Source organism: Akebia trifoliata, chromosome 3 (genome assembly GCF_017979445.1).
Source record: "Akebia trifoliata isolate Shusen 1 chromosome 3, ASM1797944v1, whole genome shotgun sequence".
NCBI classification, from domain to species: domain Eukaryota; kingdom Viridiplantae; phylum Streptophyta; class Magnoliopsida; order Ranunculales; family Lardizabalaceae; genus Akebia; species Akebia trifoliata.
In genome coordinates this window covers 3,833,086-3,848,220 of record NC_141377.1, presented here as the reverse complement: position 1 = coordinate 3,848,220, position 15,135 = coordinate 3,833,086, and the positions used below count along the sequence as shown (strand labels likewise).

Genomic DNA, 15,135 nt, shown 5'->3' with positions numbered 1-15,135 from the left:
CTTTGACTTTTCTCTAAAAAATGTGTCATATTCAAGTTCTTTGACTAGATTGATAATTTATTCAATCTCATCGTAATCCTTTGTAGAAAACCATTGATTTTTATACCCAAATTCCATTATCTTCTACTTGATTAATTCAAAACTCCTGTCTTGTTCTTGAGATTTTATGGTTGACAAAGATAGAATCTTCTTGTTGAAGATGAAGGTAATTTGTTTTTTTTTTAAATACAGATCAAAGATGACTGTTATGGGGGAAGAAAAAATGACTATATGTTGAAGACAATGGCAATTAAGTCATTTTTATTAATCTATAAGAGTAGACAAAGGTCAAGGAGTATGTTATCAATATAAAAACACAGGGGTATCTCAAATATTCAAAGAAACATGGAGGAGTACATTTAAATCACAATAGTTGTGATTTAAACATGCCCCCATGTTTCAGTTAATATTAGAGATAGCCCCCAATGTTTTCAAACTGATGGCGTGCCTCCCTTGACCTAGGTTTTGTCTTGGAGAATAATAGAAAATGGCCTAAATGCCATTGTCTCAACCTTAAGTGAAAAATCCTTAATTTTTCTTAGAGATAATCTGTGGTTTTCAACTTATTGAATCACCCTCAACCTCATGTTCTAGAAAATTTTGTGTTCTCTACTTATTGAACCTCATCTTCGTTTGATTTCTTTAGTGAAATATAGAAAAAATTTAATTTTTTTACCTGAAAGTCGATCCTTCTTCGAAAGTCCACTTATTCTTAAGGTTTGAAGGTAGGAGGAGATAGAATGTTAGGGTCAAGAAAGAAGTAAGAAACCATCCATCTTCAAGCTATCAACCTCTAGGGTTTATTATTTCTTACCTATTCAATCTCTTCTTCATTGTCATGTAGAAATCCAAAATTCCTATAATCACTAGTTCTTGCATATTCAATTTCATTTTCAATGACCATTGAAACCCTTGATTTTTCCAACCAAAATTTCATCGATCTTTGAAAAATCATGTCTTATTCTTGCGGCTTGAAGGTTGAAGAAGATATGATCTTAAGCTTTGCAAAAACAAAAAAAAAAACCTTCATTTGTTGAAGATGATTGGTTTTGAAGAAAAAATATAAACTACAGATGATAAATTTTGAGGAGAAAATTTATCTAGAGGTTGAAGACAATGGCATTTAGGTCATTTTCTATTAGTTTTCAGGGTAAAACCTAGGTCAAGGGCATGGGGGTATCTCAAATATTGGCCAAAACGTAGAGGGGCATGTCTAAATCACCCTAATTTTTAAGATAAAGCTTTGATCATAGATAATGATGTCCATCGACATTAATGATGTCAATGGACCCTCCAATAGGGACTTATTTCTAAATGCACTCTGACTTTTGGATGGTAGTTTAACGACCTTTTCTAATAAAATCATTCCTTCTTAATGCCCCCACCCTTATCAAATGTGAAACTCAAATAAATAAGATCGACGATTCAAATCATTGAGATTAATCATTCAAATATTTGGATTCTCGTTGATCTCAACTATTTGAATCAACCTCAATAACTACATTAATTAATTTGTTAAATTATTAAATTACCTTTTTATCTTTGATATTGTGATGACATAAGGATCTAATGCAAATTCAAAATAAACTTATCTAATAATGTAAATTATAAACATGTCATTTGCAATATATTAAATTATATATTACGATATTAAATTAGATTATTTATTTAACTTAATCGGAAAAAATTTAATCTTAATTAAATCCTAATTTTTGTCCTACATGTGTGTATGTATGCACATGCCACCGACTAGTTATTTTTAATTATATTTAATATAAATATTTTTGGAATTTTATATATTATTATACATGCATTAAAGCATTAGTATTATTTAATTAAATTTAATTAGATTTTTAATACAGGAAACATGCATGTAAATTAGTAGGTCCCAATTACTTTGAAGATTTAGATAATTCAAATATATTTTTTTTAATATTTTAAAATTAAATAAAACTATTATTTTTTTTGTTATCCACTAAAATCTTATTTTAAACTAATAAGGCAATCGAGTTTCTGACCCTGATCGGTGTTTTTTTATCTGACTCGTTCGAGTTGATTTCATTGAGGCTTAACTCGTCCGGATATTGAGTTGAGTCAAACTGTGATTGACATGATTCAGTAGGTCCACATGCAACTACATAAAGACGACGCACTTCCATCGTCACCGTTAAATCCAACTACCCACGAAAATAAATTCCACGTGTATTGCAGAGACATAGGGAACACCTCTAACAAATTTTTTGAACTCTTTACGTAAAGATGGAAAAGGTGCCACGTAAGAGGAGCAATGGCCATGAAAGTTAATTATAAATCAGTAAAGAGCCACGTTGACCTAAGATACGCTGCCTTCTCCGTACCTGTTCGTCCACATCTACCAGGCACGTGACACTCAGAACTCCTCGTTTTGTCCTTAAACTTAGACTCGACTCTAGCTGGATGAGCCGCTGGTTTAGCCAAGCTTAGGTGGTGTTTGATTCGACTTTCAAACCGCGCTTTTGCGCTTTTGGTGGGTTCAAAACGCACTTCTACTTGAACACACTTCTTCGCCGTGATTACCATTTGTTCCGGAAAAAACGTATAAAATTTCGAATTTTTCAAATACGGTTTGGTCAAGCGGGTATTAGGCGCTTTCAAAATATACGTTTGCAGGAGAAGCAGATAGTAAAAACTGTTCATGTAAATTGACAAAAATAACCTTAAACAAATAATGAAAATATGCTGGGTATCCCATATATTATATCCCTCTCCTTGATCAAACTCAATCCTCATCTATTTTCGTCGAAACACTACTAGATCTATTCTCATTCGATTTATACCTTAGATCGATGGTAACAACCATCGTCATCAACTCTGATCAAGTGTTGAACTATAGGTAAGATGCATTTTAATTGTATTTGAAGAACCCTAATATATTTTTCGATTTGAAGCACCAGGTATGTTGATTTAAGCACCCTGACTATATGTTTTTCTTCAAAAATTGATAGATTGCATTTCCCATTAGATTCATACCTTGGATCGACTACAACAACCATCGTCAACTTTGATCAATTGTTGAACTATAAGTATGTTATTTTCAATGGTTTCTTGTCTATGAAATCTGAAATCTAGTGGTAGTTTCTTGTGTATGAAATCTGAAATCTAAAATTTGTTGGTTTATTTTAGTTATGTTCTTCTTCAATGGTTTCTTATATATGAAATTTGAAATTTATTAGTTTATTTTAGTTTAATTGATGAAAAAATATGAAATTTCAGAAATTTGGTGGTTGATTATAATTTAATTGACAAAAAAATATAATTTTTTTAATTTAATTGACAAAAAATATGAAATTTGATGGTTTATTTTAGTTTGAGTGATGAAAACAATCTGAAATTTGTTGGCACACTTATCAAAAATTGAAATGAGCTACCAATATTTGGCTTAATGTGTATTTATCTTGGTTTGATTGATGAAAGAATCTAAAATTTATTTACCCATTTATAAAAAATCGAAATGAACCACCAATATTTGGTTTAATGTGTATTAATCTTCGTTCGATTGATGAAAAAATTTGAAATTTGATGATTTATTCGGTTTGCAAACACAAATGAAATTTGGTGATTTATTTTGGTTTGATCAATGAAAAAATCTGAAATTTGTCAGTTAATTTCCTTAAATATAAATGCTCTTAATTTATTTTCATGTAATTGATTATTAAATAAGATTTAATGGGTCTTTTCATGTAATTGATTGTTAAATAAAATGAAGTATAACAATTCAAAGGGTGTGAAAGCAGATTGGACGCCCAAACAACTTGAAATTTGGGTTGAAATATACTACGAATTAGTTAAGAAAAGAAGGAGATCACATAAAGTTCTTCGTAAGATTGCTAATGAAGGACTTTAAAAAATCGGTATTTACTATGATAGAGGGAAAATTAAGAACAAGTGGGATAGATAAAAATGCATTTGAGGATGTTGGCTTATGATCCCAACACCAGCACGTTAGATGCAATTGAATGGTGGGATGGGTGGTTAGAAGTATATAATGTTAGTTTTTTTGTTAAGAATTTGGTGTCTTTATATTTAAATGATGTCAGAACATAAATAAGAGGTTATGTATATATAGGATGTTATATAAATGTTGGATTGTATATTATGCAGGTATTTTCTTTATTAGGAAAATTTCATATGCCTATTTTTAAGAGGAGATGTTGTCGAATTTTCGATAGAATTATAAAATTTATAAATTTATTTAAATTAAAATAATTATATATATATTATTTTAATTTAAATAATTATATATTTATTAGGGTATTCTGGTTTTTTTTTTTTTGGCATTCTAGGTGTATTATCTGGTCATTTTACCAGAATTCAATATAATCCAACAACTGAATCAAATAATAATTACAAAATTTTGGTAAATAGCACAACACTTTTACAAGACTCTATCAAACAAACTTTTTAGTGTTTCAACTTTTTACAGTTATTTTTAGTCATAAAATCTGACAGTAAAAGTTGACAATGTTATCAAAAGAGGATTTATGTACTACGGAGAGTAGGATAGCTATCAGACTCCCTACTAGAAATGGTTTGTCCACACTTCACATGGTATCAATTGCACTAAATACATAAATAAAAACAGTTTATATTTTATAGTTTGTATTTTTTTTTCTTCATCAAACATGTGATATATTTGTACACATGGTACCAATTGCACCCATAATAATAATAATAATAATAATAATAAGAGTCATGCTGGGGTAACACTGAAATTGACATCGTTTGGGACATTGGTGTGCATAAAACCATAGATGCTTCTCACTCTCATCTCCATGAAAAACATCTATGGTTCTATAGACACATCCACACCAGCAATGTCACAAGCAATGTCAATTTCAATATTACTTCAGCTTTTTTCTAATAATAATAATAACTTCAGTTTATAATTTATAAAAAGAAAGTCAAAAGTTTTAGGATAAAAAAAAATTGACCTAATCCATTGAATCTTTATTCTATTTTATTGACTAGAGTTAATATATATTTAAAAAACAAGTAAGAATCGACCTTAAACATAAGTATCTTTCAAGATGTCACCACCCCATTGATTAGTTAAAATCTTAACAAATCAAGAAAATGTGCTTACGATTGCCATTGACTTATTACGACTATCATTGACCACGATGTTGAGAAAATAAGAGTAGATAAGGATTAAGTGAAGTGTCGCCAGTATCCATTATTAATCAGTTGAAGTTTTGAGACATTAAGAAAATATGTTTGCGACTAATATTGACAACGATTTTGAAATTATAAAAATATATAAATATTAAGTGGATTGAAGGAGATGACAAAAACTCTTCTTTTAAGTTGTGAGCTATAAATGATAGCTCTAATTCAAGAATTACTTGATGTGAGCTCTTCTCTAGAAAAAAATTATGTGAAGTAATGAAAGATGGATACATTAGTATAGTTGCGCCTCCAAAGAAAATTTTTAATTTAGAAAGTAATCTATTATTTTTTTAACATATATATATATATATTTTTGACATACTCCCCCTTAAAAGGTAGAGTCGTGATTTTTTGACTCCCTCCTCTACTCTCCCTATGTGGCATGTGACAAAATCGTAGATTTTCCTCAAGATGCACAACTGCACATCCTCGTAAACATGTGCAATTGTATATCTCAAGGAATGAAATTTATGGTTCTGTCGCATGCCCCATTGGGAGAGTATGTCAGGGGAGGGGGTTTCAGAAAATCATTATTCTAAAATGTATTATGATACATTTGTGTTGAAGTACCTATAAAAAAAAGTTAGTTTTATTTGTGATATATAAACATGTTGAAAAATGATTCAATTAATGGACAAGAATCAATTATGAAGAATTGTCAAATTTTATAACAAAAAGTCACCAATAAAGTTGAATATTTTTGTATAGATAGTCCCCATAGGACTAAGGGGGGCCAATTGAGTGTACCACAAGTCATTTTTAGGGGTGGACTTCCAATTGCTTGTACAGAGAAATCACCATATTCAACACTTGGATAATCTCATAACAATGAAGCGCACACCCTCAGAATTTTCTAATTGAAGACACACCTCTTGACTTTGGTCTTAAATGAGAGACAAAAAGACTCCCTTCAACTATTTATTTATTTTCTAAAAATTTCTTTCTCCATGGGTATTTGGGAATAGATCACGACTAGTTCTCCACAAAATTTGATTAAGTACTCAATTAATAATAGGAAAATAAATTAAAATTTCTAGAAAAGCAATCCAAGTAATTAAATAAGAGGTTGAAGATAACAGTATTTAAGTCATTTTCAATTAGTCTCTCAAGAAATACCTAGGTCAAGGGTATCTAAAATATTCACTAAAATCAAAGGAGTAACTCAAAATTATCCGTTTTATTTCACATAAAGTTGGAAATTGGAAGAAAGATTAAGTGTCCAAGGGATACAACTAAAAATTGGCTGGATCTCATACATACAGGTGTCAATTGAGACCTGCCACCCTGGCCTGTCCACCCCAATAAAGAAGGGTTAAGACCTCGATCTTGAGCCGACAAAGGTTGGGTTGGACTGAATTTATTTCGATTTGTAAAATCCAGACTAGGCTAAGGCCTTACAATGCCCAACCAAGTTCAACCCAACTCGTTAGTGTGTTTTATATGTATACTAAAGTTCGCTTGTGTTGTCCGTGCCTACAACACGAGCATCCTCTTTGGAGTTAAGGGGGGCAAAAGTGAAAAAATAAAATAAAATAAAGTTGAGGGTATTGTTAAATTTTTTGAGGTTAAAGGGCAAAATATGAAAATGAATAAAGTAGAGTAAAGAAGAAATATAGTAAAATTAGAGAGAGTGAAGAGAAAAACTAATGAAGTGGGATCCACAAAAACTGTTGTTGGATGAGATGTTTATCCTAAGTGGATAAAAGTTTGTTTCCCATAAAAAGTAGACTCTACAGTTGTATTTGTTATTTAGATTGATAAATAAATGTGTGATTTTATAATTGAAAAATAACTAAAACTTGTTGTAAATAATAAACCTACTTTCATAAGTAGCCATTTGTCCAATTAAGTTAGAGAGTGGACCCCTAATTTTAGTAAAATCAATATCAAACGCTTGTACATGATTTCAAAAAATGTATAAATTTATTTATTTTATAATACTCAAAAATCAACTTGAGTACCCAACCTAGACCCATTAGGATTGGGTTTGGAAATGGTCATATAGCCAATTCAGACCCGATAAGAGTAAAAGGCTAGTCTAATAATATCACGTCTGTTCAGGACTGGGATATGCTTCAACCAAACCCAATCATAACCCTACTTCTACAATCATGCTTCTCCTTCAGATAACACATGGCCCTTTATATTTCCAAAGGTAATCCTTACTTTGATGAATGTTTAAGATACTACCCGCATCTATAAAATAATTGATATTGTTCTCTAATCTCGATTTTTAGTTTTTCTTTTTTGATGATGGAGGTGTCTGAATTTACATTCGACTAGGGGGGCGCAAGAGCCAAAGCATCCCCGGGCCCATACATCACACACACCAGGTAAGTGAGGGTGCGTCCTCTCGATTTTTTGTTATAGGCTAATGAAAAATAACCTCCATACTATCAATAACACCATCATCTTTGTAATTTTTATAATAATCATTTTCTTATCAAGAGATGAAAATGACTAATTTTAGAAAAAAAATTAAGGTTTTTTATTTTATTTTTCATTCATCCATAAAAGAAGATCAAGCTTGAGAGACAAGTCTCTATTTGAAAATATAGGGGCACATCAAATATTCACCAATACCAACTTCGGGAGACAAGTCTTTGTTTGAAAACTTAAAGATGAATAACAAATATTCACCAACTTAACAAAAATAAAAAATAAAAAATGAACCACGTCTCACATAAAGGAGACCTGGGTCTCTCAACTTGAATCATTATGCCACTTGGCATGTTTAGATATGTAACTATTGAATACTTGCAGCGATGTGTCATATAAAGGAGGGGTCTCTTAATTTCTTAGAAGCTTTTTTCTTAGGTTCAATGTACTCGAAGCATTATGCCACGTGGCATCTTCAGATATGGGGCCATTGAATGGTCGAATGATCCGGCATACCGTGCACCAAAGTTTTCAGCAGAGCCAGTACACAGAAAATTCCCAAACCAACGAGCCAAGCTGAGCCTAGAATACGAGGCTTCTTGATTACCAAGTAATAATCTATAAGATCCCCCATTTTAACGACAATGATACTCTCAAAAAATATATATATATATATATTCCTAGAGATTTTCAAAAACTTCCATAATCATCCAACAGTCTAAGAATTGGGACGACGTCAAACGTAGGGTGTATGCTGTCACTTTCAAAGAGAAGAAGAACTTATCTTCCATAGTCTTCTTTTCCTATAAATTATTCGTTCTTCTTAAAAACAAGAAGAAGAAGAAGGTTTTAAGTTATAACGAGATGGGGATCGTACGGACGAGGGAGACGAGGATGGCCGAGTTAGAAGAGTTTCGGCGTATGTTAATTGAGTGCGCCGGTGTGTACAGGATACCAAAAGGGGAAGAAGATGACGACGAAGAACTTCGTATGGAGACCAAAATCGAAGAAGAAGAGGAGAAATTGGTGTGTGTCACGAGTGGTATTTCGTTCTTGGGTCTTGCTATCGTGAACCGTCTCTTGGATCGAGGTTACTCTGTTCGAATCGCCGTTGATAACGAAGGTTCGCAAATTTTTTAATTTGTTTTTTTTTCATATTTATAATTCTCCAAAAACTCTTTTTTGGATGGGTGATCGAAAGGGCAAAAGAGATATTTTGGAAGAAATTATTTAATTTATTTTGAAAATTACATGGTACAGAAGATTTAGAGAAGTTGAGAGAGATGGAGATGTTTGTGGAGGTTAGAGGTGGAAGCAACAACAACAACAACAACAACAACAGTAACGGTAACGGTAACAGAGTTACGGCTGTAACAGCGAAGATGACGGATTTAGGAAGCTTGTGTGAAGCGTTTCGTGGTTGCCGTGGTGTATTTCACACTTCTGCTTTCGCTGATCCAGCTGGTGTTTCCGGCTACTCGGTAAGTGTAATTTATTTATTTATTTATTTTTTGTGGTAAATGTCATAAAACGTTGAACATAAAACGTACGGCTGAGATGCATATATCTATCCATCTCACCCGTTCGTTTCATGAAGATAGTGATCTACATTAGAGTAAACCCGAATCGGATTGAACTGAATTCTCAGGTCGGTCTGGGAATGGTTAAAACCGAGACCAATCCGAAAATCTTGGATTCGGATTCAGTCCGGGTTCAAGTTCCAAAGGTCTAAAACGAATCCAGACCAAACCGAAATTTTTGGGTAATTTTAAGATTCGGGTTCGTTCTAGGTTGAACTAAAATTTCAAATATTTGATTGGAATATTTTTATATAAAATAGATTCTAGGGAGTCGAATAACAGGATTTTGGCAAATCCTGTTAAAATAAAGATATTATAATAGATCAGGTTTTAATTCGATTTTTTATCCTTATTTGGACTGAAATTTTTTTTATTTCAATTTGGTCTCAACTCGAATGGGTTCAATCTGATTTTCGACCGGGATTTTGGATTCCAAGTAAAATGTACATCCCTAGATGGAGAGATTGAAAAGTCAAATTGAAAATTTTCGATTACGATTCGATCTTAACTCGAACGGGTTCAATTCAATTTTCGATTGGGTTTCAGGTAAAATGTACATCTCTGGACGGAGAGATTGAAAAGTCAGACAGAAAAGTTGTTTTAAGCTAGTATTTTTATTATAGAGCTTTAACTATTTAATTTGAAAATGATTGGTGAGCTGTTAGTAAAAGTTGGTGTGCCAATAGAATCTCTCTTTTATTAATATTTATATATTTTTACATTCCCACGAGTGGCTAACATGCGCTTAACTTTTTACTATTTTGAAAAAATAAAATTATAATCTAATAATTGAGAATTTTTTATGCTCTCAATTTTGTCGTTTAGCTCTCCTGTTCCGGAAACTCATGTTATTCTGAAAAGCTATGTGTGAAAAACAAAATTTCCTGGTAAAAGTAACAGCGATTGTCGACAGAAGTTGTCTTTTCTGGAGTGGCGTTCTAAATTTATTCTCTAAAAGTGGTTTATTTTTTTAATTAAAGCAAAGAGACTGTTTTGCCACGTGGCCATGTGTTTGGTACGAACTTATCGAATCTAAAGAAGGTTAGATGGGCATGCAAGACGGTGCAACTTTAGCCGCCTCACCACGCAACATAAAAGAAGTTTAATGCCAACTCAACATAAAATTATTGAGATAGATTCTAAGCCGCCTGTCCTTCCAAGAGTCATACCTTCTAGAAGCTTTAAACATCACGATATGATTTTTATTTTTATTTTTATTTTTATTTTTATTTTGAGTCGTGATATCGACCCCTCTGACATACACCCCCAATCCGCTCCTTGACATTACATTGACCAGAATCACAAGTTTTTTTCATTGGGATACATAATTCTAATCCACATAAATATGTGCAATTGTATATTCTAAGAAAAAAGATATATGATTCTAACTCATGGTACATCAAAGGAGGTATAGGAGCATATGTTAGAGGGGCTTCAGAAAATCATTATTAGTAGGGTTGTGATAATATGACGTCCACCTCTGACACACGCCCCCATCTTAGAATTATGAACCATTTACCTTGGGATACACAAGAAAAAGATTTATGATTTTGCGTATCTTAATGCAAATAAATTATAATTCTTTGATGGGATGTATGATGGTGTGTGTTAGGAGAAGCATTAGAAAATCATTACACTTATTCTTACTATTATTATTTTTAACTTTTAATTCTATTTTATAATCCGGGAAGTTGGGGATCAAGGACCCACCTTTTATTAAAAATCAAAGATGGCTACAACTGGTCGAATTTACATGACAAATCTTCCAGGAAAAAAAGATATTAATGATATGGGACCCTGTTTATTTTTTAGTTAGAAAAATATTAGTCTCCTTATCAAATGAAAGGTTGAGATTATCTCTACTCGTGCTATGTTCTTAGGAGACCTTTTACTTTTCTTTTCATCTCCGACGAATTTTTGAAGAAGAGGTTGAATATAATTTTCACATTTGAAGTCAAGGGAAAGGTCATTTTCTAAAAAAATCTACCAATCCATGTTTTGGTGAATTTTTGAGATACAATATATTTTCAGACTGATGACTTACCCCCTTGACCTTTGTCTTCTCTTATAGATTGATGGAAAATGATGTAAATGTTTCGGTCTTCGATCGCTAATAAAAAAAAAAAACTTGATTTATCTTTCTAAAATCAGTCATCTTTAAATTCTTCAATCTCTCTGATAAATTATTTTTTATCAATGGAACTTTATCTTCAATTTTTTTATTTTCAACTTTCTCATCTTAATCCCTTTAATAAATCCTTAATTTTTTTTTATCTAAAATTTCATTATTTTCTATTTTTTTTTTGAAAGAGTGGTGATAATATGACTCCCTCATGTGGCATACTCAATTGACTCCATTGATGTGGGGTGTGCCAAAACCATAGACTTTTATGCATCGGGATACACAACTGCACATCCCCATAAATTTGTACAGTTGTGTATCCTGATGGATGAAAGGAAATATATGGTTTTGGCACACCCCACATCAGGGGAGTCGATTGAGTATGCCACGCGGAGTTGTCAGATTATCACGACTCGTTTTGAGATCATATCTTGTTGTTGAGGTTTGAGAGTTAAAGTAGAATCTTAAAGTCAAAGAGGAAAATAAGTAGAAACTTTAATTATTAAAGATGATGGGAAGAAAAATCAACAGTTTTTTATTTTATTTTATTACATGTTGAAGACAACAGTATTTAAGTCAATTACTCTATGAGGTTAAGAGGACATGGCAAAAGTTTGAAAACACACGTAATAACTCAAACATTCACCAAAATACGGAGGTTATAATCGTCCAAAATAAATAAATAATCGTACCAGTATGAGTCCAAGTATTAGTATTTCTGTTGAATGTCGTTCCAATTTTCAAATTTAAAATAGTTAAGTGCTCTAATTCTTTTTTTATTAAATTAAATAAATGTGGCGAAACTCACAAGGAGATATGATTTTAATTGAACCCTCTCTGTTCAATTGCATAACAATTGCCTTTCTTTTCTATTTTCTTTTTCTTTTCTTTGTAAAAGAAATGTGCTTGAGTTGATGGGTCTTAGGGAAAAATTCCAAAAAACATGTAGAGTCCCTGAAAATTTCCTGAATTAAATCAATTGTTAAATAATTGTGGAATCCAACTTTATTTCTATGGTTATGGACATATGGGTACATCGAAACAAACTCTAAATCTATATGTATGCAAAGTGGAGTGTGCAGGCCAATGGACCATTTTCTTTCTAACATATTCTTGGTCTTCTATTAGAAATACATGGCAGAATTAGAAATGAAGGCAAGTGAGAATGTGATGGAAGCGTGCCGGAGAACAGAATCTGTTCGAAAATGTGTGTTCACGTCATCTCTCTTAGCTTGCATTTGGCGCGACACATCAATCCATGATCTCCCTCATATTCTTGACCATAATTGTTGGAGTGAAGAATCAATTTGTAGAGATAAGAAGGTAAAGTTTCCTCATTTCTGGTGGATTCGATGCATTTTTAACATTTGGTAGAAATCGTACTAATACTAAGTTCAACAACAATAGCTATGGTATGCGTTGGGCAAGACAATGGCAGAGAAAGCTGCATGGAGAGTGGCCGAGGAAAGTGAGGTGAAGCTGGTAACAATCTGCCCGGCTCTTGTCACTGGGCCTGAATTTTGTCATAGAAATCCAACAGCGTCTGTGGCCTATCTTAAAGGTATTATTTCTTGTTCTATACTAGGCATGGTTTTAAAACTCGTTTTGATGTCTTGTCTCGTCCATGAATGAGACCTAGTTGTCTCGAATAGGGGTGTCAATGGGTACCCATTTAACTGGAACCGAATACCCCGGTTCTGGATCCCTTTTTATCCGAATCGATTACAACCGAGTCTAAAATGGAACGAACCGATAGGAACCGAAACTGTTAGGTTCTATCCAATGGATACTCGGGTACCCGGAACCAATTCATTTTGTCATTTCTTTCCATATTATGAATGATTTAAGATATTTTTTATTTTAAAAATAAATGCATGTTATATAAAATTATTCAATTTTCATATAAATTATCGATTGAAACTTAAAATGAGTTACTCTTCTAAAAAATTATTACTTTTAACAAAGATAAATTTTTATTTTTGAAAAAAAAAATTTTAATTTGTATCTTAAGTATAACAAATTATAACTAAGTTAACAGTTTTGTTAATAATATGTTAATTTTTTTAAAGGAATTTGTTTTATAATGATTTGAATTACTTTTTTTCTCATTCGATTCTTGAGAACCGGAATCGATGGGTACCCGTGACTTGTGGAACCGACAAGAACTAGAACCAAACTAATATAATGGTTATGGTTCAAAATTTTTTAGGAACCGACCCATTGACACCCTTAGCCTTAGGCGAGTTTTCTGATATGTTTGAGTCATCTTGTTCAACAATGAGACAAATGAACCATGGTTTTAAATCTCGTCCAATACATTTGACTTGTCTATCCGTCTCATTGGTGGAAGATGCCCAAACGTATTGGATGAGTTGTCTCATTCTCGGATCAGATTTAAAACCATGATACTAGGTCCATGCATCTTTCCAAGTAGTTAGCACAAATGCATGACTTATTGAGTTGAGGAACAATATTTATGGGATAAGGCTTTGATGATCGATTTAGTTCCATTTGGGTTATTTAGACACACCCATTCTAGTTTTGGTGAATATTTGAGATGCTCTATGTATTTTCAAATTGATGACCTTCCTTGATTGTAATCTTTTATGAGAAACTAATAAAAAATTGATCGAAATACCCTCTTTTTTCAATCTCTTAGTTCTTTGATTTTTTAAAAAATTGGCAACTAGCCAACAAAGAATTGCCAATTTATCTGATTTGTCATCATTTTTTTTTACACGATGATTTTTTCCTTTAAAAATAAAAAATATTTGGCTTAGTTTGTGACATTTTTGAATTATTAATTAAAGTGTATGAAATGTGCTGAAATGCAGGAGCACAAGATATGTATGCAGAGGGGTTACTAGCAACCACAGATATTAATAGAGTGGCAGACGCACACGTACGTATTTATCAGGCCATGAGAAGAAGAGCGAGCGGAAGGTACATATGCTTCGACCATGTGATGGGGAGAGCAGAAGAGGTAGAGGAGCTTGCGAGGAATGTTGGGATGTTGCCCGTTAACATAATAGGGTCAAGCAACGTTAATACCCCAAGTGATTCAGTGCCATGTCCACGGTTCAAGTTATGTAATAGGAAGCTTTCAACACTAATGTCAAGGAGATTACATTGTTCTTAGTTCTTCTTACCATGTTTTGGTCAGAGATGAGAGTTCAAACTTCACTTGTGAGCCCATAGTGGCATCACCCATGTAAGCGGAAGATCAGTTTTATATTATTTGGAATGTCAATCTTCTTTTCTATGATAGAGTTGAATGGAGTTAATAATTTCAGCCCATAGTCCTCTTTGTAACGAAACAACTCCATTCCCATTATAGATCGTCATTTAAATCTTTTATACTAGAGATATTTACGAAAGAGTGATCTACTTTTGATGAATTTACGATTCTGGCTCAATGTTCATTTTAATTACCAAAACGTGAACCATGACGAATTCAGAGGTTTTTATTTTTTAAAGTGAGTATTACTCGTGGCAATTTCACTTTAAACCGGCGAAAAAGTCACTTCTGATTTTTTTTTTTATTATAACAAAAATGTGATTGTTCACATTTTAGTAATTAAAATGAACGGTGAGCTGGTGAGTTGGAATCGTAAATAACACATTTCCAGCTCACAAAATAGTAATTCACCCTTCATACCAAGGGCGGAGCGAGGACTTTCTTGTAGTGGGGGCAAACTATGGTTCGTTGTATAGTTGAAGAACTTGAATAGTTGGAAAATTATTTGTGCTGGAAAATTCGATTGAAGGGAGATGAGGGTGTGGGGGCAAAAATTAGAGGGAGATGAGGGT

General features: G+C 32.5%; 1 protein-coding gene across 2 annotated transcripts; it reads left to right on the top strand.

Annotated features, from left to right (window-relative positions):
• The first annotated feature begins 8,391 nt into the window (after positions 1-8,391).
• Positions 8,392-14,587, top strand: LOC147405599 (NAD(P)-binding Rossmann-fold superfamily protein). Of its 2 annotated transcripts, none has more exons than XM_086433393.1 (5): positions 8,392-8,746; positions 8,887-9,104; positions 12,454-12,648; positions 12,733-12,886; positions 14,160-14,587. In XM_086433393.1, exons 1-5 carry the CDS (start codon positions 8,488-8,490, stop codon positions 14,462-14,464), a joined length of 1,131 nt encoding a protein of 376 aa, XP_086289519.1. In that variant the 5' UTR covers positions 8,392-8,487; the 3' UTR covers positions 14,465-14,587. The 2 variants fall into 2 exon arrangements, with proteins under 2 accessions (XP_086289519.1, XP_086289518.1); XM_086433392.1 differs by having other exon boundaries at positions 8,398-8,746; positions 8,884-9,104.
• The last annotated feature ends 548 nt before the right edge of the window (positions 14,588-15,135 follow it).